Here is a 24,413-nt window from a genome sequence, read left to right on the forward strand (position 1 = left end):
AACGCACTGTCTGCTTCAATGCCATCAAGTAAAGTCGCATACGGGTTGGTCCACTGATGTCACCACTTGACACATCAGCAACGCACAGAAAAGCAGACAGTCACATCCGCGTTACCAATGCAAGAGCCCTCATTAAATATACTCTAGTCTCTGTTTAAAGGAATCTTTAGATGTGCTGATTGACAGATTTTGTTACCTTTGTACAGAGCCAGGCTTGCTGTTTCCAGGTTATTGCTAAGCTAAGCTAACCAGCTGCTGACTCCAGCTCCATATTGAACACACAGATATGATAGCAATCTTCTCATCTAATTCTCCACAATGAAGCAAATAAGAGTATTTCTCAAAATGTCAAACTATTAGTTTCATTTCTAGCTACTTCTTTGGTCGTAAAAAGTGTAGAGGATATAGTTCAGTAAATAGCAACATACGTAAAATACACACACCCTAAAGCATGTGATATATATACACTGTGACCACACCTTGAAAATTAAACACACTGTGATAATTATGTAACACACTGAGGACGATGCAACACAGATGTTCACCATAGCACCGAATATTTAACTTCATTATTTCACAGACGGCAAGATATCTTCCAACTCTGGAAACTCTTTTTGTGTTGCGACACAGGGGTCAGAGCTACAGCCAGTTCAGCTGTTTTTTGCACCTCAATCTCGTGACCAGGGAAGCTAGCGACAGACCGATGTACTCACGTAACGCCACCACTTCCCTTTTCCTCTGGTTATTTCAGTCGGTTTGAGGCTCGTGGCTGCCGACTGCTCGTGCCACATTGCAGTGACCGGGGCGAGGTCAGCATGTGAGTTCAGAGGGGTAAAAGTCACAAGTTGAATTTTGCACAAACGTTGCACATTGGTCACCTGAAACCACTTTCCGTGTGCAGGCTGCAGTGTGTCCTGTGTTGCACTTACTGCATTTATTCCTTGATTGCCTTTTGTACCTATCCTCACCGCCTTTCAATCTCTTTTTTTTTATTTCGCTTCTTTGTAGACTCGTGGTATGAAGCGATGTGAACTTGTTGGGTGACTAGCATTCATGAGCAAGCCGTTCATTACCGTGAGCATGTGTGCGTTTGCTTCAAAGTGCTGTCAATCAGCTTTGAGGTGAGGTTTTCCCGAAGAGTCCAACATGAAAGGTTCACACACTCTAAGGTCAGTGTGTTGTGTCAGCACATGTGTGCATTTGTGTTCTTTTTTTTTTTTTATTAGCATGTGGATGCTGTGGTGCTGAGCCTTTTATCAGAAAGAGGCCCGCTCGGCTGAAAAGCCTGTCAGCGCTTTCTTTCTCTCTCTTTTCTTTTCCTCCAATCTTCCTTTTTTCTTCCCCTTTTTTTCCCCCTCTCTCCGGTTTACAAGGCCTTCGCTCACAAGCTCCGAAAAATTACCAGACACACCTCTTTCAGAAGCCCTCACCTCACAGTTTGTGTGTGTTTGAAAGCGAAAATTAGAGCATTCGAGATCTCACACTTTACCCACTCTGCCTCCTCAGAGAAAAGAAAGTGGAGGACAAAAAAAACTAAAAAGCGAGGTGGAAAGAGGAGAGTGGGGTGGAAAGGAGAGGAAGATGTAGTGATTGCTGCTCACCAACACAGAGCAGGAGAAATAGCGAGAGCGGAGTTTTGGCCTGCAGCCAGCTAGTGCCACCATACAGCTTTTGTACGGAGAGTTGACTTAGAAAGAACCTTTCAGAGAGGGAGAGAAAAGAGTGGGAGATGACAGAGAAATACAAAAACGGAGCAATGAGAGGACGTCAGAGCAAGAAGAGAAGAAGCAAAAGAGGAGGAGAAATAATCACAAAAGGCCGCTGTAAGGGAGAGGACAGACAAATAATGAGAGAGGAGAAAAATGAGGAATGGGAGGAGGGTTTAAAGCAGATGATAGAAACTAATTCATGAGCCTGTACAGTAGATTAAAGAGATCAGACCACAGCTAAACCCTTCTATCACTCCCTCCATCCCCCTTTAGCCTCCCCAAACTCACTCTAGTCTCCAAAATCTCACGAACTGTAACACTTACATTTTCATTTGGGCATCACACTCTGTAATTTCGTTTATTTCCCCAGGTGACGTCAGAGGAAGTGCACTGATATCACTGTGTCACTAGCTGGTCATTCTGGGTAATGCCGTCAGCCTCAGCTTAGATGAGGTTGATTACCTGCGAGACCATTGCTTCCTGCCATGCCAACACAAATGCATGCACGCACATCTCAGAATGAGAATCCTTCAAAACAAAAGTTAAACATAGCAAGGGCCCAAAAAAAGGAAACTACTTTTGGTGGCCGCACATGCAAAACAAAAATACACACTCTACACCGACACAGGAGACAGAAGGGGTAGCAGTGTGGTTGCCAGTGGTCTATTAATAGCGGGGTAGTATAAATACAAAGTGCTGCGTGTGGGGAAAAGAGCTCGACTGGAGAGACGGTGGGAGGGGACACTCTGATTCAATAGAGGCCACTGTTCACCTGACTGTATATGTGTGTGTGTGTGTGTGTGTGTGTGTGTGTGTGTGTGTGTGTGTGTGTGTGTGTGTGTGTGTGTGTGTGTGTGTGTGTATCCTCGTGGATTTGCATAACATGCTATTGGGTGTAAGGAAATTCCAGCCTGACCTGTGAACAGTAAGTGGGTTTGTGTGTGTATTGTCATGTATGAAGCCAAGCTCTAAGCTGTGAGCGCCTGAGAGAGCGAAGACAAAGAGAAGGATGAAGGAAGGCAGAGGAGGGCCTCTTGCATCCCCACTGAACCCTCTGTGCTCAGGCTAAATTGGGGCTCAGATGCCCATTCGCGTACCCTCAAATAACCCCCTACAGCATGGGGGTATTTAGGTTCACGCCGCCCTTGGGTCCAAAATAAATACTGAGACCTGATAACAATATACAGTCTGATTGGCTAATGAAATTCCAACACTGTCACCATGGCATTGAAGTTCACTTCAAGCAGCGAGGACGGAAAAGGTGGCGTTTGAATTTAGCCAGGCGATGGAAATTAATGATAACGTCCAGAATATGAACAAAAACATGGAGCTTAATTTGCTTCAATGCTTTTTTCATGGAAGAAACAGCTTGGCTTCCAAGTGGTGAAGAATGTAATTGGCTGTACATTCTGCGAAGTGGAAGAAAGAAATCAAAAGAGTGGGCGAATGAGACATTAGAAGGAGTGGTGGGTCCCTTTGGACGGAGATGCATATTTGAAAATTCCTTGCAATCTTGCTCATAACCTTTCCAGCATGTCCTCTCTTTCTCTCCCAGACTTCCTGTCATTCTCCTTTGGGTACTTTTTTTTTTGTCAAAAAAACAAAATGCCATAAAAGAGTAGCATGACTGAGAAGAATGAAGTATCCTGGCAGCACAGTTGTCCCATTATTGCGTTGTCTCTTTCTGCAGTAAATAATCTCAACATGTAATAATTGATACAGATACATTGGCACACCAGAAAGCCTTAACGACAGGTGCAGACAGATCAGATCAGTAAAATATCTAAAAGCAGAGGTGGCATACAAACTGGACCTATTCTATTTACATTGAGAGTGAACTGATTGTAAACATGGTAAGACATGGAGATGAAAAGTCATATATTGTGAGCAGAGACCTAATAAAAAGATAAATGCATATGCAACAGTGGCTGAATTAAGGCGAGGAGGACGTGCAGATTTAAGCTGACACAGCAGAGTGGAGGCACCACGGCTACGTCATCATCATCATCTCCTTTGGCAATGATTAATGAGCTTAACAGAAACGTGCTCCACACGCAAGTAGACCTGTATAAACAAACGCTTGGGCGCACACGTTTGTGCACACACACACACACAGACACACAAAAGCTCCAATGATGCATACATGTTCAAGCATAATCATATTGGACAAACAGACACATGCATGCACAGAAACCGGTGGGGTGGGTTTATGCGGTCATGAAACGATAGCTTTTCAAAGGATCCTCTGAGAACAGTTTTGCAGGAAGTGATGCAGTAATTGGAGAAGACCGGAGTGATCACACCAGTCCTGAGACAAACTACAAAATGCATGTCCAAACCCAGGTCAGAATAACAGGAGAAAAAGAGCAGAGAGTGAAGACAAACTGCTGCTCTCCTTCCTTTTTGTCTCAAAGCAGGAAGTCATGTGACTCCTCAAAAGGGCGGACCCTACAGAGGTTAAGGAAGAGGCTCGCTGTTGCTGAGAGAAAACTCTCACAAAGTGTGTGCGTTTGTCTGTGTCTTAACTGTCTGTCTGCCTTACTGTGTGTGTGTGTGTGTGTGTGTGTGTGTGTGTGTGTGTGTGTGTGTGTGTGTGTGTGTGTGTGTGTGTGTGTGTGTGTCAGCCATTGAGTGTTTTCCTTACAAAGGTTAGGATCTCACCCCATGCTAAAACACACACATAAAATACACACTCAGGGATACGGATACACTGAGTCAGTGTACGTGTGTCAAAAATCACCTCCTCCCTCCCTTTCTCCAGCTGCTCAGGGCTGACATGCCTGGAAATGCTGACATCAGCTAAGAATGAGGCTCACACACAAACACACACAAACACACACGGTCAAACAGAAATACTTTCTAGTTCAGAGGTGTCGTGAATTAAGGTCAGGCGAGTTAAACTGACCTATAGATTCTGAGCCTGAGAGAATGGGAGATGGATTGAATGGAAACAAGTCAAATTTTCTACATAAGTGCTCTCGCTTGCACTAATAGCTCAGTATTAAATCAGCAGGCTCAGCTCTTAAACTGGTATAAATCTTGAAAATGAAACTTAAAGACAGCTCTACACCGAGTCTGCACCATCATTCATCACTATCACTTAGCACCTAAGGTTTAGTTTAAAACATAAAAAGGAAAATCTCTGGTTTATTGCAACTTAATCTTTTAGCTAAATTACTTTAACTACACTAATTGGTTGTAAAACAGAAAGACAGTGCACCCAAAATAATTCCTCATCCCATAACTACAGTGGGTGCGGTGGGTTAAAGTTGAACTAAGTCTGACTGTAAACTGAGACCGGTGTTTACAGTGGACAGTTTGGGGGAAAACATATATGATTTCCCTTCGTTTTCACTTCAAATTAAGTTTGTTTAAACTGTCTGATTGTGTTTCCTGCGTATTTTTAGGAAAGTCAGATTTCCCAGATCTCAGAAATTAACCTGGTGAGCCCAACTAGGAATGATGGCTAACAATAAAAAAAATAAAACCCAAGTTTTAATAAACAGGAATTATCCTTTAATATGTGTCATTGAACAGCATACGTTAAGAATCAGTATAGCGTGTGTGTGTGTGTGTGTGTGTCAACTTGTGTAATGTGTACCGTTTCTGTTTTTAGCACCATTAGAGCGAATAGCCCCATGAACACCAGCGGGGCCCCGACACTAATCCGACCCAGATGTGAAATCCACCACTGCACCAAAACTCAAAACATACACACACCTAGCACGCACGAATACACACATTACAAACAAGAACCGGCACCCTTGGGTTCCGAACACTCAGGCTCAAACTAGATTGGTGGCCCACTGTTTAGTTAGCCAACATGATTATGCGTAATGCTATTATTGCCGTAATCTGTTTCAATGAGATCATAGCTCACCTTCAGCGGAGTTAATTGAAGGTTTGATAGGTCATTAAACCGCGTACGTGGACAGATGAGACGACGCCTCCTTAAGCCAAAACTAAGTCCCGTGGGCGTGGCCTAGATACAGCCTTGGGGCCTTAAGAAGGCTGTGTTGTGGAAACACAGGGTCAAAGGGACAGCGCACACACACACACACACACCAGAGCAAAGGTAAATCAAGCAGACCACTGTAATGATAAATAACATGTGGACATACTGAAATGCACAGAGGGAAAGTCAGTGGCAAAGGTGTTTGTGTCTTTTAGTGTCAGTGTGTCCATTCAGCTTGATTACTGAATACACCTAAAAAAGTTGAAGAGAAAGGCACGGTATGCTGCAGGGCATTTGCACACGTTACATAACGTGAAGGGCATTTCATTGGCTTTAATTCACTTACGAGTGTCGTTAACCGTGACATCATGCCTACTATCAACACCTCTACTGCAAGAGGTAGTTGTTTCACATTGGTGGCTCCACATGTCAGCATGAACTAGTTATCTTTAAATTTGACTCCCAAGACATTGCAGTATGTAAGGCCGTGGGCCCCTAACTTTTTGCCAAAGTTTACTTTACTTGTCACAGGTGAGGGGGTTAGTTTGGACGTGAGTTGTGAGAAGTTTTCCTTTTCAGATTGATTCATTTAAAGGATTTCTAGAGGCCCCGAAACATGAAAGAATCTGTCCACACAGACACACACAGACTCAGAAGGTGAAAACAACACCAGCTTCGCTGTCACGCTGGTAATAAACATAATATTGTGTAACAGAATTATGTGATTGATACATCTTTTCTTGATTTTCTACCAATAATGTGAGGTGAAGTCGTAATTTTTTCACCTACATGTCTTTTTCCATTCATGGTGAATATAATAGAAAAAAATAGATATAAACTATTAATTAAAAATCGATACAGTATCAAAAACATCACAAGACATAGGATCGCTATAAGATACCAGTCAGGAAGAAATTTGTCATTTCATGTGTGTGCAGAAGATTTCCTGCCATTGACAAGAAATTAAATGACTTTGGGTTACTAAGAAAACTCAACATTCTGAGTTTCAAAGGGATTCATTCAGGCGGAAAACTTCATCTCCACAGAAAAATCTCAGGCACAGATCTCACATAAATCTATTTCATATTCCCGGTGTAATCCATAAATCTACAATTGTGTCCTGTGCAGAACTCAAGCTGGTCTAAAAAGTATGCACCCAGGGCAGAGTGGTGCTACGGGAGGCAAAAGCTCTCAGTCAACCCCTCACCCACATAAAAACAGCATTTCTTCCCTCTGTCCCCTCCACTTCTCTTTCCCCTGACCTGCCATCTCCTGCTTTTCCTTTCGCTATTCAAATACATCATCTTAATCATCTCAAAGTTCAATTTCAACGACAACCTACATTTTCCTCCACTATGAAACACGGGACTGGTCTATGAAGCATTCGTAAATGTACCAATAATAAAGCTATTAGCTGATGAATGAAATAGGTGAATCATACTGTTAAGCTCATTGATGGCTTCTTCTACTGGTTGAAGAAACAATCAACCAATCAGAGCTTTGTAGGCAGTAAGAATGGAGATGCCATCTTCCCAAATAGCTCGCCTGGCACCTACAATGGCGACAAGCATGCATGATAACGACTTATATCTTTGCGTATTTCCTTATTGAGCCAGAGGTCTTTCACCGCAGTTGCTCCGTGGTTGAACCAGGAGATTTTCATCTCATTGAAGCCTAGGAAGTTCTCCAGCTGCCAGTCATTGTCTATGCAGAAACCGAACAGGACTTCAACTTTCAAACCCCAGAATGCTCAAAATAAATCCGCCCACTTCTCTACTCCATTGTCCTTGAAATAGGTCTGTGGGTTGAGGTGTAGATGGCAGGCTCATTTCCCGAAGGTATTCCTTGTCACCCGCACCATGTCTTCCCACAGGAATAGCAACATTCCTCTTCCTGATAATTATGAATGATTCCGCCCTTCTCCCTCTATCCCTCTCTCCCTCTATCCCTCCACTCCTCGGTGCTGCTCGTATCGCGCAGAGATGTAATTAATCATGTAGACACCCTGCTAGTCTTAATACTAAGGGTGCCCTCTTGTTCTCTATCTCTCTGTCTTCCCCCTATACTCTTTATCTCACTCTGTCTCCCTCAATGCCTCTCAATCTCCCTCACACACATACACACACACACACACACACACACACAGTTTGAAGGTCTCATTAATCACCTGTTCACATAGAAAAGCTCTGTAATGCATACCATTGGGATCGTTTGGTGGTCGGCCTCCCCTGTCTTTTTTTACCCTTGTCTCTATATACTCATGTACGTTATGCACCACAACGCTGTGCTTTCATTCTGTGTGTATTAGAGTGCATCTGTCATCAGCACGCTCTTACGCCGAGATAAATACGATAATCGTCGCTAGCAGACTTGCCCTCTGGTCCCCGTCTATTTTTAGACTTCAGATGTTGAAATAGTTCAAGTTCTTAAAAAGGGCAGGCTGCGGCATCCTGATAAAGCCGGGGCACAGGATCTGTCTACCCAACCCCACAGTCAAACCCAAACAACATTAATGTCGCACAGCAAATGAACTATTTGAAATCCACCAGCAGTTTGTCGCCAAAATATTAAGAGCATGTTTGCCTCTGGTTGTATTTATTGACTAGCAGATGGTTTCCCTTCAGTACTGTACCCTAGAGTGTATTTTTATTTTCATAACAGATCGAAAGAGTTTGACGGATAAAATTGTCATTTTTCTGAAAAAGGAGCTCCTGTTTGGTAAACTGTGCAAGAAGGGACATTATGATGGTATCTGAAGTACCATGAAACAATAGAGATTTCTCTACCAGAAACAATATATATCAAAGTAGTTATCCCATAGGTCATTGTGGGCTATGTTGCATATTAAGGATCAATGTGTGAAAGTATTGTAATGTGCCTGGTATTCCATTTGCTAGATTGCTAAAAAACACAAACTCCCATTTGGTTAAACAGTTTCTAAACTGCAAAATATTTGACTCAACTTCCCCGCCCCAGTACTTAGGTTTGGTATGCCAATATAGAAAAAGTGAAATACATAAATATTAACATATTATTGTTATGTTTGGACGCGTTGTTTCAGTAACTATCCTCACTGCTGCTTTACTCTGTTAAGCCTGTTTCTCCTTCTGTCTCTCCGTCTGAATACGCCGTCTTTCGTCTTTGCTGAAATGTGTCTGTTGTCCGTGTGTGCGTGTGTGTTCTTGGCAGGCATGTTGCTCTGTAGCTTAAGGACGCCGTGTCCTGGAACTCGGGTTGATAAAGCCCAGCAGGGATGTCCTGTGTTGTTCCAAAGTAAAGCGTACATGTCCTGTACTGAGTAATGTACAGTGTGTTTGTCAACAACCACTGACGCTGGCACAATTCTTTGCGTGAATGACAGAAATTAGATTAGTTTTTGTCCTTTCTCAGGAGCCAAATCATGAAAATATGTAGTGATCGATTTCCCTGCTGCTTCTTCTTGCTTTTGTATCCTTGATTCTCCTTCCAGTGTGTCTGTGTGCTTAACTTTCCACTGTGACCGTGAGCCAACGCTCCAAAGCAGCTGAGGTGACCGTCCAGCTCTGACGCTAGTCCCGTTACTAGGGTTACAAAGGGTAACGTGACTAGCCATGCCTTTTCAGCGGCCTGCACTGATTGGCTGTTTTACGGGGGCTGGGTTGGCTAGCTACCCCACCTCAGGCCAACTGATTGGAGGAAACGTAAGAGTAAACAAGGACTTCTTTGAGCATGTGGCCTTACACAACGCGGGACACGCTGCACGCAGGCGAGAGAAGAGACGGAGGGAGGCAGATGGGAGTGACAGAAAGAGAGAGGTCGACATTGCAGTAGTAGGTTCTCGGTGATGACAAGACCAGGCTTTTTCGTGACTTAACAAGGTCACAGCGCTTGGGAAGCAGTGTGTGTGCATGTTTGTGTGTGTGTGTGTGTGTGTGTTCACTTGAACTGCAATTTAATTCTAAGAGGAACTCGATATTGCTGTTCACACCATAGCGATGGATTTGTCAGTCTCAATAAGGCATCATAGATTAGATAGATCTATTTCCTGAATTGATTTGATGTTTAAAGTGTGTGTGTGTGTGTGTGTGTGTGTGTGTGTGTGTTTGCATTCCAATGAAGACCGTAATCTATTCACAAAAAGAGGAGCAGAGGGGGGGAATAAGAGTAGAAATATAAGCAGAATGAGGGGAACAGGATTCCTTCTGCCAAGTTCCAGATCCCCGTCCAGTGTATAAACACGCACACGCATACACACACACACACACACACACACACACACACACACAGATAAATAAAACTTAAACACACACTAGCGGAGAGACACCCAGCCGCTGGCCGGGAAAAAGCACGTATGATTGAAGAGAATGGAATGTTCTGTCTGCAGTCCAGAGCTCAGGGCAGCTGGAACCTGGACCCAACGTGCGTCTGCGTGTGTGTTTTTGTGTGCATTTGTGTGTTAGTGAAGGGTCACAGTATAAATAACCATCCTCTCCCGGACTCGTTCGCGCAGACCAGCCAGGCTGTTGATTTATAAACTGCCTTGTACGTGTCAAAGACATCTACGACTCCACCTCACGCCACCTCGTTACACTTTCACCGCTCTGCTCTCCGACTTGAGGCTCATGGTTTTCACGTCCACGTGGCTGCGAGGGAACGCGCAACATAAATCTGTAGCCACATAACAAGTGTGTCATCTGCACAGAAAGGCAAACTGAACACTGGTTTTGTGAACTGCATGTGTGTACTCTAATCCCCACCGCGTTTTTAAAAATAGATGTGTATCGGAATGACCAGATGAGATGAAAATTGAAAAGAACCTTCTTTGTGTGCCCTCTTCACTTTACTCGTTTGCTTTCTTTCTTTCCTGACTTCTGTTTTGCTTAAGCCGAACAGTCAATCAGAGTGATTTCTCTCGCCGATGGCCTCCACCGCCGATTCAACATGCTCGGCTGAAAAGTCTCCGACAAGAGCCGACTAGTGCCAACTGCCAACAGTTCGAGACACACCACAGAAACTGAGGCCACAGACACTCACCGACGGCCAACAGGGCTTTAAGAGTTACACAAATCAAATATGACATGTAATTGTGGCTAAACAATCTTAGGCCAAGGCTCTTGTTTGTGTCTTTGTCGATTTATTGATTGATTGGAATATTTGAGAGAGAAGGTGCAAATTCATGAATAGAATTCTTCCTCTCTTTCTAAAAATCAATGAGCTCTTTTGTCTCTACCTGTTATGTTTGCTTTTATCACATTTAAAAGTCATCGTGTATCTGGCTCATTTGCTTCCCGTCACCTGTTTGCACAAAGTTAATATTGTTTCCATTCTTTAAAGAAAGAACACTTCAGTGCAAAACAAGCATTATTTTCCCCACAGCCCATTGTCAGTCCCTTGTCTTAAATGGTAACTAATATTGCACAAGCTGTCTGCTGGACCCAGCAGCGGCCACTGTTGACATTAGACTCAGATTAGAGCTGGTTTACATAATGGTTGAAAGCGTGGTTATGTTTGGCCAGGACTCACACACACACACACACACACGCACTGTGTCAGTGGATGGTTAAATACAACAGAGGTGTGAGGTTCAGGTCACATAGTTGGTCCAATCACAGCAGTGGCAGCAGGGTCAAGGGGGCGGGGCTAACGTTTCAGGCGAGAGCTGCAACCTCAAAGCACTTTGACCTTTGACACATTGCTGTCTCCTGGCTCTGTGAAACTGTACCCTCTGACCCAACGCTTTCCTGTAGCACAACCCATGAAGAGCTGTGAGTGTGTGAGTGTGTGTGTGTGTGTGTGTTGAGGGGTTTTGTTGTATTTTTCCTCTGCATTTTCTTACAGGCGGGGAAGGTTGTATCTGGGTTGGGCTGACCAGTAAAATGATTCTCTCAGGCACAAACACAGTACAGGAACCTGGCAAAGTGATACTGACCCAGTTCATACATTTGAGTTCAGATATGTGCTGTAGCTGGGTGATGAAATTCACTTGCAACACCATGCAGACCCTCCCTTTTCTGTACTGCCTGGCTACGCAAACCCATTTCACTCCACCAATCACCACTGATGGAGCGAGGACAGCTACAACCTATTAGAAAGCACTCTCAGAATCTTCTGCACCAATCAGAGGAACCTGCTTTGAGTAACCTCAGTGGTCTGAGGTATTATTATTATATTACAACGTGCATATGGGGTATTAAATTGATATCATTCCCTCACATCAGTTTAAAATCTTCTTAAAATTCCCCCTTAAAAGAAAAAATCAATGTACACACAATTTCTACATTTAGATTAACATAAATGCAAATATAGGAGTTCCCACCTACGCACCTACAAAAATCTGAATAATGAGAGAAAGGAGAGAGAGATTCCTAGCGTGGTTGCTGACAGTGATTAATTGTTCCCACATGTTGCTGACAGACAAAAAGGCCTCTGTGTTCCTGAGCTTTGGCTGCAGCTGGTGCGCGCGCTCACACACACACACACCACAAAAACACACACACACAGCTGGGGCCTGTCTCACGAAGTGAGTTCAGCTTCGTCTGGCTTTCTTTGAATCTGTTTGCTTCAAAAATGTTGCACTGGTGAACCTGGATAACCGGTCTCATGAACAGTTGGCTCTTTAGACCAGTTTTCCCGACCGATTAAAGAAATAGTTTGACATTTTGGGAAATACATGCGCTTGCTTCCTTGCCGAGAGCTCGATGAAAAGATCACTTTCATGTCTGTACACTCAATATGAAGCTACAGCTAGCAGCCAGTTAGCTTAGCATAAAATCCAATAGAAACCAATATTCCGGCTCTGTCTGAACGTAACAAAATCCACCTAACAGCACCTCTAATTAACACATTTCTTGAATGTTTTATTTTTTAAATATTTGTTGGCCGGGCTCAGTGACTTCCTGGAGTTGTTACTGTGAGGTTGCCAGGCAGGTATTAATATTCAAAGTAAAGACATTTGTTAGACAAATGAATCCAAAGTTAGTTCACTAATCTACTTGTGAGACAGGGCCCAGATGTGTTATCTAGATCTCTGAGATAAATGCTCAAATGAGAGAGAATGAGGTGGAGGGTACAAAACAGGAAAAAGGGAGGGACAAATTAGGTCGAGAAAGAAAAAAAACACAAGCTGTGTTAGTGTATGTGTGTGTTATTTATCTGCTGTTGCCGCATAGTAGGAGTTATGAATCAGAGCTGCTGTCCCAGTGGGCTTCGGGAATATCCCAGAGGAGCTACACTAGTAAGCATACAGCATCCCACTAGCACTGCGATGTGACATGTACACACACATACTCATAGAGTGCATACATTCTGCAAATAACAAAACATAAAGTAACATAAATAATATGATTGACTTTGTCATTAGATACAGTCAGAATCATGGCAGCCAGAAAATAGACCTTGTGGTCTGCAGGAGAGACTGAATGTCTACATGAAATGTGAAGCAAAGGAAATGTCAAAACAGTGGACTGAGCTCAGTCCACTAAAATAATAAAACAACATATTTTTATGTACAGAACATGCTTCTTTCCAATACCATTAAGGTGAATACAATTTTGCTTGTGGTGCTTGAACCTTTGAAAAATGTGTGTTTTGCAGAAAATATATCTAGGAAATGATCCAGAATAACAAGAATAATCATTACATGGTTTGTGAGGAAGTGTAGCCTTATGTGAGAGGATCTACTACTACCATGTACTACACACATACACCACATGTAATACTGATACATACCAGGCACAGTTTTCTTTCTTTCATCTTGCAATCATCCTCCTCTCACCCTCTTTCTCACCATCACTCACACATTTTCACTTGGCACCCAATTTTTTCCTCTATTTATCACCGTCCATGCGTCGCTTGCAGATGTCCCGTTTCCTTTTTTTTGTGCTGCTCCATCCAGTTAGAAATATCTCACCTGACATTTGAAAGATACGAGCAGTGGCACGGAAAAGAGAAACATTAAACAAGTGGCTTTGCTGGGTGGAGGGAGTGGGGCGGTGCACGGATAAAGGTGGTGTGGGATGAAGCGAGGGAGAAGGATTGATGAAGTGTCAGGAGCTGGCAGGTAAATGTTTACAGCAGCGGGAGAAGGAAACTCGCATTCCATTCATTCTGCTCTCATTCATCCCTCCAAAAGTTCTCTTTTTCCTTTACAAAGTCTATCTCCTGCCTGTATTTTTCATCTCTTTGGCAGCCGCAAACTTTTAGCCAGTATATGTGCTGTGCTGTGTGTAAAATGTCCTGTAATAAAGCAGCATTAGGTCATGCCTCGAGAGACGCTGGCAGAGGATAAACACTGGTCTCCCTGGTATCGCTTCTCATCTTACCTCATTGCACAGAATAGACACAAACACACGCACACTTGGGAAATGCTCATTCACATCCACATTCATGATTAACTTTGTATGTTTTTTTTGTAAAAACGTTGCAATGGCAAAACACTCAAACACGCATTTTGCAAATGGAAAAACCCGGGCATTTCCACATAACTATCAAAAACACACAGATGAATGCTCGAAAACAAACACTCACACAGGGTCATAGGTTCAGTCGGGCCTCCAGAGATCCAACTTTCTTATCCTGCTAACGCAGCATTCAGAACAGTAACTTAAGCTTCTCTTTCTCCTCTCTGATTGAACTGCCTCAGACCAGAAAAACAATCCAGACTAAATTGTCTGTAGACTGTTGCTCAGGAAAGACGGGACTGCTTCGTGGAAAACAATATTGTGATTCCCACAAAAACTCGAGGATTTTGGCCTTCGAAAATTGGAACCCAGAAATCTGTTCCGTGTCAGGGAGTAAAAATATACAAGGGAGGAAAACAGAGGGGAAAATGCCTGCATGTTGTGGATGGCGGTTGGGTTGTTTATATGGGAGGATATAGCATAGCCCCAGAGTCCCTCAGGGCTCATAAGAGCTATGTGTTTGTGAAACAACACAAACTGCGGAAGAGGAAGGGGGTATGGAGAGAGGAGACTGAGGCAAAACAATGAATTTAATGAGGCCTTCAGTAGGTTGTTGGGCACAAAAAGAGGAAAAAGGAGAAGCAGAAATTTAGGAAATGCTTGAGACAGAAGTTAAATCAACGAGGTCATAACCATATACATCAATTGACCTTCAAATGCAGGTTTATAAAGGTTTATAACTATGTCTAATCGAGTTCATATTTGACAATGTGACCAAACGTTTGTGCATGTTTGTTTCATTATTTGTGTATCGTCATTATGCTGTCACACAAGAACCATGAAATGATGTCTTCTTGAGTAACCAGATGGCTGAGAGTGTGTGTGTGTGTGTGTGTGTGTGTGTGTCTGTGTGGGTGCATGTGTGTGCGTTGGTGTTAACAGAGGGTTGTCTAGATGCTCATGTGCATGGGTCTAATTTACAGATCAAGTGTCGTTGGGAGTTTTGAGTCTTCAATAACTGCAAAGCCAGAGCTTACATCATACAATCCGCCATTGACTCCACACTAATCGATCAGTGAAGATGAGTAGCGACGGAGTTGGAATGACTTCTCTGCAGTTGTAAACATGTTTTGTGAATGCTTTATATTGTGCAAATGGAAACCAATAATGGCGCGCAACCATAAAACTTACAAGAACTACTCCTGTTTAAATAGTGCCTTCTAGCAAAGTGTGAAATAAGAAAGAGAGTCAGTGATACAACAGGGATGTTGTATGGTAGTTCAATGTGTACATACGTCTCTGTGTCGTGAGTAAAACGCTTGATCATGTGCACCAGTTCCCCCACAATGAGCCTCTAGGGCTCACACAAGGAAGGAGCTCAGAGTTGATCAATAAACACCAGACAAGACTCGCACGCAAACACACGTGATCCGACACAGAACGAGCTCCTTAAGCAACACAGGGGCTCTTTGTATGTGTCATTCATAATCGAGGAGACGCTTGATTATAGACCACTGTCTCCTTTATAACCACTACACAAAAGCTACAGGGGAACCATGCAGACATCAGCGCTAAGTGCTGCAACACGTTAATGTGTTCCTGTCTATTTAGGGGATGAACAATTGAAACAATTGGATTTTTTTGTTGTTTGTGTGTCTAATCACCAGAGCAACTGTTTACATTGCTGCAGAATCCGTAGTACTGGGTTGTTTATGGATCGGTTTCGTTGGACTTAATGAGAGGTATTCATTGAATGTTGTATTGGTAAAAGGAGAGAAAGAACAGAACAAATCAATATTCATGTCATTGTTTGAGCGATTGATTCAAAAGGATTTTACACACGTCACTTAACACAGTCTCTTCTCTTTCTCTGCTTTGTGTTACAGAACTCCATCCGGCACAATCTTTCCCTTCACAGCCGCTTCATCCGCGTACAGAACGAGGGGACAGGGAAGAGTTCCTGGTGGATGATCAACCCAGAGGGAGGGAAGGGTGGCAAGGCTCCCCGCCGCCGTGCTGTGTCAATGGACAACAGCAACAAGTACACCAAGTCGGCCCGCGGCCGTGCTGCCAAGAAGAAGGCAGCACTGCAGGCCGCAGCCGCTGCAGCTGGTGAAGGCGGCGGAGACAGTCCTTCAGGTCTCTCCAAGTGGCCTGGAAGCCCAACGTCACGCAGCAGCGAGGAGCTGGACGCCTGGACGGACTTCCGCTCCCGCACTAATTCCAACGCCAGCACACTGAGCGGTCGCCTCTCACCCATTCTGGCCAACCCTGAGCTAGACGAGGTGCCCGATGACGAGCCTCCTCTCTCGCCTATGCTGTACTCCAGCCCCGGCAGAGCGCTGTCTCCTGGCATCGCCACGACCAACGGGACGTCTGCGCCGGCTGAGCTGCCCCGCCTTGCAGACCTGGCAGGTACAATGAACCTGAATGACGGACTCACAGATGACCTGATGGATGAGTTGCTGGATAACATCGACCTGGTGCCACCCGTGACAGGGCCGACAGCTCCAAATGGTTCCCCGGGGTTCAACTTTGTGTCCAAATCCAACGGGCTAGGCTCACCTTCCACCACCTCCTCTCCCTCCACCAACACTTCTACTAACGGTGGAGTTAATGGTTACAGTAACTCCATCTTTGGCCCCCACACGGCAGGCTCGTCGCTGCGTCCGGCCCCCATGCAGACCATCCAGGAGAACAAGCAGACCTCCTTCTCCAGCATCAGCCTCTCTCGATTTGGCAGTCAGACACTACAAGACCTGCTCAACTCTGACAGTCACAGCCACAGCGATGTCATGATGACCCAGTCTGATCCGCTGATGTCACAGGCCAGCGCTGCCGCCATCGTTTCCCAGAACTCTCGTCGTGGCCTCATGCTCCGTAATGATCCCGTAATGACCTTTGGCACCACTGGAGGACTTCAGGGCAGCCAAGTGGAGATACTTCAAAGTAACAACCACAACCAGAGCTCCCTGAGGTCTTTAAACGGTGGCCTGAACCTAGCCAACGAGGCTAACGCTCTGGCTAATGCCAAGCAGCAGCTCCTGCTGTCACCCTTGGGAGGAAATGGTTCCTCTTCCATGCAGATCGACACCTCGATCTTCCTAAACGGGACAATTGGCAGCAGTGGAGGGATCTGTCAGGACCGTTTCCCCACAGATCTGGACCTGGACATGTTCAACAGCAGCCTGGAGTGTGATATGGACTCCATCATTAGGAACGAGCTGATGGACGCAGATGGCCTGGACTTTAACTTTGACTCTCTGGCCAACATGAACGGAGTCGGCAATTTCACAAACACCAAGCAGACTTCTCAGAGCCGGGTACCCGGCTGAGAGGGTCAGGCCGGGGAGGAGCAGAGCAGGTGTGTATGTTTGGGTGTTGTGTGCATGGGCGTAAATCATGTGGCCTTGAATTAGGGATGCACTGATCCAACCTTTCCTCACTCGGTTTCCGACATGTAATCTGATGTACAGATACGATACTAGTGTTCTTTTTTACAGAATGTAAAATCTGTAGAAGTCTCTGTGCAGAACTGATGATAGTGTGCTTTAAGTGAAAATATTCATACACCAACATGCTTTCTAGACTTGTGAAAGTGTATGTGTATTATCTATATTGTTTTCATTTTCATGCTGTACAATTACTGGTGTTGCAAACAGATACAGACCTGAAGAAAAAGCTCTGAACTGCTGTCATAAGCCCGAATCAGAGTCGATGCTGCACTCATTGGCTTGTAAATCCACATGGAAAAGGTTCTCTCAACGTAATTACAAGACTCTGCATCTCTTCACTAAACCACTTCAACTGTTTTCCTCAAACCAAAACTGACCTGCTAAACAACAAAGCTTCTCCACTAGTTTATGATTTTACCGACCCCGCTGATTGGGTCCCCAGCAATACGCCCGCAAAGTGTGAAATAGATCGGATGAACGGTTTTCGAGAACACAGTCAGATATAATTGTCAGTCCTCGTTTCCTGGGCCATTCTCATTCATCAAGATGTGTTAAACACGTAATAGAATGTATTACATCCATGCAAAGTTTCAAAAAGATCTACTGTTTATGGAAACTGCAAAAGTTAATGTCAACACTTCTGGTTTCACGGTAAAGGTCTACCTCTGCCTTCACAAAATGCATATATTGTGAGCCACATGCAGGAAGTACCAGTGGCAGCTTTAAGCACATTAAATTACTGCTGCAAATGAGCAGAGTGGCACAAAAAAAGCTGGAATGGTGACATTTGGTTAATAAACGTCCGACTTTGCAACAGAAAAGTTGTACTAACTTGCTTTTAGTTAGTACATTATGAATACTCAGTCATAATCATCTTGTTCTTTATGTCTCCAGGTCTGAATTATGTAGTGCAAGAGAAGATCAGACACACAACATCCTTTTTGCCAAACCTGCCATCAGCACAACGTAAAAATACGAACCCTGTGTTTACAGAAGAAGACTTCCTCTTGAGAGCTTTACCTTCGCTCCCACACTGGTGAACCATGAACAATCCGACAGACTCCAGAGATACTGCGCATCATCCCTCGAAGCCTCCTGTGAAACAACAACAACAACAACAACAGCAACAAAAATAAAGCTATGTCAAACTCACAAATTATGCAATTTTCCTTTGACACCCATTCTGTTGACATCAAAGAGACACTGCTTCATCAGAAGGGGTTTCAGGTGATATACAAGGACTTTATATCAAGAGAAGACTGAAGCAGTTGTTTCCGTTGAAAACACACAAAAAAAAAGACAGAAAGAAAGTGTAAAGTGAAACAATCAAGCAGCGATGTGGTGTAAATCTGATCCAGTGGTTTCATGGGATGTGTTATGTTGAAAAAAGAATATCCCTCTGTTCTCTCTTGGTGATTTTAAATGTTCAGTGTTTGTTTTCTGGATTTTCTGTCTTATCCTCATTGTTTCTGCATCATACATGTCTTTACAGAAATTGTACAGTGTATTGATGAAATGGAAAGATGAACATGGAGTATCTTTACTCGCTGAGTGGCCACGCATACAGTACATGCAAACACACCAACAGACCAACCTACTCTTTGACCCAGTTTGCACATTTTCAGGACCCTTAAAAGTCAAAACTGCTCAACTCAATGCCATGCACTTCCAATTATGTTGCTTCAATTAAATTAAATGTTGCATACTGAGGGTTATATTACCATTAGCTGAATATCACAAAAATATTTGCTATCATTTGTAAAAAGAAATCTGTAAATCTGTAATCTAACTGTAAAAAAAATATAAAAAAACGACTAGAGGAAGAAAATCTCTGACATGGATATTTGTACAGCGCAGAGCAGTGTAAAGTTCAAGGACAGGGAAAGATTTTGTCTGTCTTTTGTCAGATTTCTTAACTTCTGGTGAATTCTGTTGGGGTCGTTTATCACTGCATATGATGTAGCCAAAATGAATACCTGTGTCCTAGGGTTGTGAACATTTCCACACCGTTACAGGTGCTATGTAAACAGTGTTGAACCCTGCCCTGAGAGCAAGCCGTGCATTTTGTTCGTTTTGTTTCTGTTTTTACCCACGACCTGCAGAAGCCCAAAGCTGCAGCCATTTGTAGCACGGCGAGGAGAAGGGGGGGGGGATTAGGGTTTTAGGCTCATTCCTCTAGAAGCCATTTGTTTCTCGAGTCCAACAATAATAAGCTATCTATGTATATTGCCAAATTACTTGAAACAAACAGTAGGACATGCTGGCAGCCAAATCACGACACACACACACACACATACAAGCACACACACGTTTGTTGCACACACATAGATAGAAGAAATGATACCAGGGATCTGTGTTAAGCTCTGCTGTTCTCTTGTCATGAGCTTGTGAGGCTTCTTATGCATATATAGAATCACTCAGGGGGGGAAAGGGAGGCTTCCCATTTTAAGTAACATCAAGTCACATTCTAATGGTATTTTAACATTTCTTGATAGAAAACAGTAATGCTTTGTGTTTGTGAACTTGTAACCTGTGAACTTTTGGCCGTCAAGATGAAGAAGGAAGATAAACGTCAGGATTAAGACTTCACGCGGTCCGTTATTTTTGGTTTTGCTGTTATGGCTTTAGATTTTTTTCCTCTTGTCGGACTTGTGACACGCATCCACCCCCCCCCCCCCCCCCCCACCCCCTCATGGACACGCCTGGTGCTCCTGCAGGTGATTTCCTCTATCTCCTGAGTACATGTTTATGTGCGTGTGTGTATGTGTTTATCTGTGGAATTTATTTCTGTTGAATTAATCTCACGAGGATGTGTAATCCCTCACTATCCCTCATGGTGCATACAGCACAGCTGACTGTATGCATGCATGTATTTATGCATTATGAATTGTGTGAAATGCATATATACTCGCTGTATGTCCTTATATACTCATGTAGTACTTGACCCCTTTGGATTTTATGATACCTCTGAAGGTAAAGTTGAAGAAGTAATGAACAACGTTACACCCCCCCGTAGGAGGGAACACTGTTACCAGCGATTTAATTGTTGAACCAGATTTTTTAAATGGTGGAAAGCACCGTTGTTGTAGCATCTGGACACCCTGGTATCCCTTCTCTGTCTGGGGTAGCGACATGAAGTGTATGCCCCGCTGTGTATAATAGTGTACAGATGTGTGTGTATATCACTTTGAGGCCAAGGCAGAGGAGTGTGTGTGCATGGTTGACTAGAATGATCTACTGTGCTATCTGAGGTTTAGTGCATGACCTAGCTGTAACCCTTGACCCTTCCAATGGTGCCGTCCTGCGACAGATATTGTAATTCACAGAGGAACCCTGTGTCTTTAGCACTTAAGCACACACACACTTTCTATTTTTTAAAATCGGGGCTTACAGAGCTGCGTCCTCCCACGTTAATGGGTTTATTATTACGAGTGTGTGTACATCGAGGCAGACACAGGGAAAGCCTCCTTAACGGACGTTCCTCGGCTTCACACTTGTTTTATTCCACGTGGAGTACAGCAGGTTAACGTCCTGGTGCTCTCAGTGAGTGTTTGGTCATCCTTTCGATGTGGTAGAAGCCTCATCTGACAACGAGCTGGAATTTCCTACGCACCTGTCACATCTAAAATTTCCAGAGCATTTATCACATTGTCTTGGCAGGGGGAATCCTGCGCCATCACCTGAACTGCTAAGCATTTGGATTTATCTACGCTGACCGTACTAAATATTAGAAGCACTTAACTACTCCTGTGAAGACGTCTGACTAGGTAAATCCAGGGAACCCTGTAATCCATTCGATTCAAACAGGGGTCATCGATCCCTGATAAAAATGCACATCTCAATCGCAGGAAGGTGTTCCAAACATTTTGTATATTCCGTGTAAAATGTTTTGGCTCTTTGGGGAGATAGTTTACACTTCGTCATAGTGGAGCAGGCCTTCCACACAACCACTCAGTGCTATACTGCTTCATTGATGCACAGATTATCTCCTCTTGTGCCCAACACACACACACACGCACACACACCTGCAGCACATCACGTGCAAATTTAAAGCTAAGAAAAGCAAAAAAAAAATAGAAGAAACATACCACTAGATACCTTAATCACCTTCGACGTTTCCTTTTCATTATCTTCTCTTGGACCTTTTTCATAATTGTTTAGAGGCCCAGGCCAGCTCCCCTCCTTACGCCCTCTGAACCTTTTCCGTTATTAATCTTGCTTCTTCTCGACTTGATGTTAGTGGGTATTTTTCCTGTGTATTCCATTTTGAATTGTAATCTAGTTTGTATAAGAAATGGTGCGCATGTAAATAAAGCTTGGTGAGGCTCCACACCCTTTCCTTGTCCTTGTGAAATGATTTTAGTGCTGTGAAAATACGAAAGTATTAGAGCTACATTAATGTCGCGAGTGCTGCTGTGGAAGCTGCTCGTATAGCCACGAGAGGGACGTTCAGCCCGGTAAAGAAAACGTTACAGCTAACGCCTGCCTTACATATGATGTTAATTCACCAGTTATGTTGCCCTAATGTTTTCCAGAACAGTGTGAGTCTGAGCACTTGTGCATGAGCAAATTTATCCTCGCCCTCCCTCCAGGAGATAAATCTTCTTCTCATGTCAGTCTGGAGGGATCTAAACAGCAAAACAACTCTGTGTTCCTCTCAAGTTCCTGGAAGTCCTCTTGCACAATGTTTTTTTTTTTTTTGTGGAAGGCAGCACTAAACCAGAGCAGACGTACAGCAACCCTCTGATACCTGACACCGGGCGGGGTGCTTTTCCTCGGTTGTTGCGAAACATAAAAGAGAAAAGGGAGAGGGGGAACAGTCACAGATGGGGGTCACTTGCATGTCTGAAATTTTAACTCAGACCCGGGCCGGGCAGCTCTTCTTACTCCCCGTCTGGCCTCCCGCCTGTTGAGAACAGCCAATAGGCCACTTTCCCTTCTGCCAGAGGTCAGGTCTGTTATCATAAAAAGATTACTCCGGGTTATCTAGTAAATTCAAGCGAGTGTGAACAATGTGCGTTTCAGTGTGTGCATGAGAGTAACTTACGGGTTAGTCGACAGGAGACTCATTCTTTTAAGGAATCTTCAGGCTGCAGCATTTGAGGTAACTATAATGTATTTTTAAATGTGGTGCACCTGAAAGCTGTTACTATACCACAAAAACATAGATGAATAACTAAATCGCTTCATATTTTTTACCTTACATTTTAATTTAGTAAGTGCTAATTTCAACGTTGTAACATGTGCATTACTTCAGGGTCCTTGGCAATCTTTGCTGGACACTAAATATGTAAACAATGATGCATTGCTGTGGCTGATGGTCAAATTGTAGTCACTTTTAGTCCATTTTTCATCCCTTATCTTTAAATATTGTTACTTAATCAGGGAAGGGAAGGGACATACAGTAGCTATCATTTAGAAACCTTATGTTGTGTTGTCATATTGTTTCTGGGGATTTCTACCACATAAGATGCAGTAAATGTCCTTTAATTACGGAAAAACTTCACCTGGTGACTGAAACTGATCTTCCTTATCGTCATTATCGTACATGTGACTGTTTTAGATGGGTTATAGGAGGACCTGCAATGCCCTCCCAATTCACTTCAATAGAGCTGCCACCAAAGTGTAGCACCTATGCAAAATTGGAACGCCGTAATGACCCTTCCTTCTTTTATATATTCCTCGTGGCGGTGTATGTGAATGACATCAGCTGACAGGAAGTAAACATGGACACAAGCTGTCGCCAAGCACTTCAATTCTGTTGAAACAGTCTATTGTCTTCACTTTGTCAGAGTAAAAACTAGCCAGAATGATTTGTGGAACCCAAGCAGTGTCGTCATATACAGTATGTTACATTCATAACCACATTGTTTGTCGTTGTTGCCAAACCCAGGACATGCATCAAGTATTTTAGGTCTACCAATGTGGCCCTTTCATTTTGCTCTCAAATATACAAAAGAACCTCAAACAAACCAAAAGTCCTTTCTGTTTACTCTGTATCTTCAAGCACTCTTTCATGAAGAGACATTTTAGAAAGGAGAAAAGAAATGGAAACAAAACAATCCACTGTGCTCTTCCAAACAGACATTGCAAAAGCTCAGGGTTGACTGCAGACTCCAAAGTTCTCAAACATGCTTTATGACCGGAAGAGCAGGCTCACCACGACTACAAATACCAAAACCCGCACTTCAATAGCCGTTGACGGTCAGCTGGTCGCCTGACCTGGCTGACAACATGACTGGTTGCAGTCACACCCGTCCATGTGAGGTCACTGAGGTTACTGGTTGGCTGGAAACTCTTCTGAACTCGTCTGCGTTTTCTCGACTCATTTCAGAGCAACTGCATCCAGATTCAAAATTCAGTGAAGTTGAGCCTTACCCTCGCGTGATGATGGGCATCATTTTTAGCTTTAAATTGACAGGACACTAAATGTGGCTTTCCAATTTTCACCTGAAGTTTACATTTTATATGGTTAGAGGATTCCAAAGCTATACAGTAATGCCGTTTTATACGCAGCAAAATAAGCACCCATCTGCTGCCCGTTTCTTGTTTCTGCTCGTTGTCTCGTCGGCGGGTTTCCTGTCATGTCATAACTAACAGCTTCTATTTGTTTCCCCGCCGTCTTCATCTCCACCCTGCATTTACCTGCGAGTATGCCGACTCTCAGTGTCAGAAAGGGACACAATACCTAATAGGGAGTGGTGGGGTCCTTTCAGTACATTCTTTGAGTGCCATGTGAGTCTTCCCACACACACACACGCGTGTAGTTGGTTTTTGTTCATAGCACACAGTGTTGTAGTATCGTGAGTCATCACCACCTACATAACATGCATGCAGCTGCCTCACACTAAAAGACTAAGACCCTTGAAAACATGAAGCAAAGACACTAGCAGGTTCTGTGGGCATTCAGTACATG

The 24,413-nt window shown here is 43.7% G+C and overlaps 1 protein-coding gene across 2 annotated transcripts in view; it reads left to right on the forward strand.

Moving 5' to 3' along the window:
- Positions 1-21,580, forward strand: part of foxo3b (forkhead box O3b) — a 38,322-nt gene extending 16,742 nt beyond the window's left edge. Inside the window, exons 3-4 of one of the 2 annotated variants that reach the window (XM_079180064.1) lie at positions 15,929-17,406; positions 18,392-21,580. In XM_079180064.1, the coding sequence (XP_079036190.1) occupies positions 15,929-17,377 (1,449 nt within the window). In that variant the 3' untranslated portion in view covers positions 17,378-17,406; positions 18,392-21,580. The remainder of the gene's footprint in view (positions 1-15,928; positions 17,407-18,391) is intronic. The other variant, XM_079180065.1, reaches the window with a different exon arrangement.
- The last annotated feature ends 2,833 nt before the right edge of the window (positions 21,581-24,413 follow it).

This window comes from Pholis gunnellus (genome assembly GCF_910591455.1).
Source record: "Pholis gunnellus genome assembly, chromosome: 19".
In the NCBI taxonomy this organism is placed as follows: domain Eukaryota; kingdom Metazoa; phylum Chordata; class Actinopteri; order Perciformes; family Pholidae; genus Pholis; species Pholis gunnellus.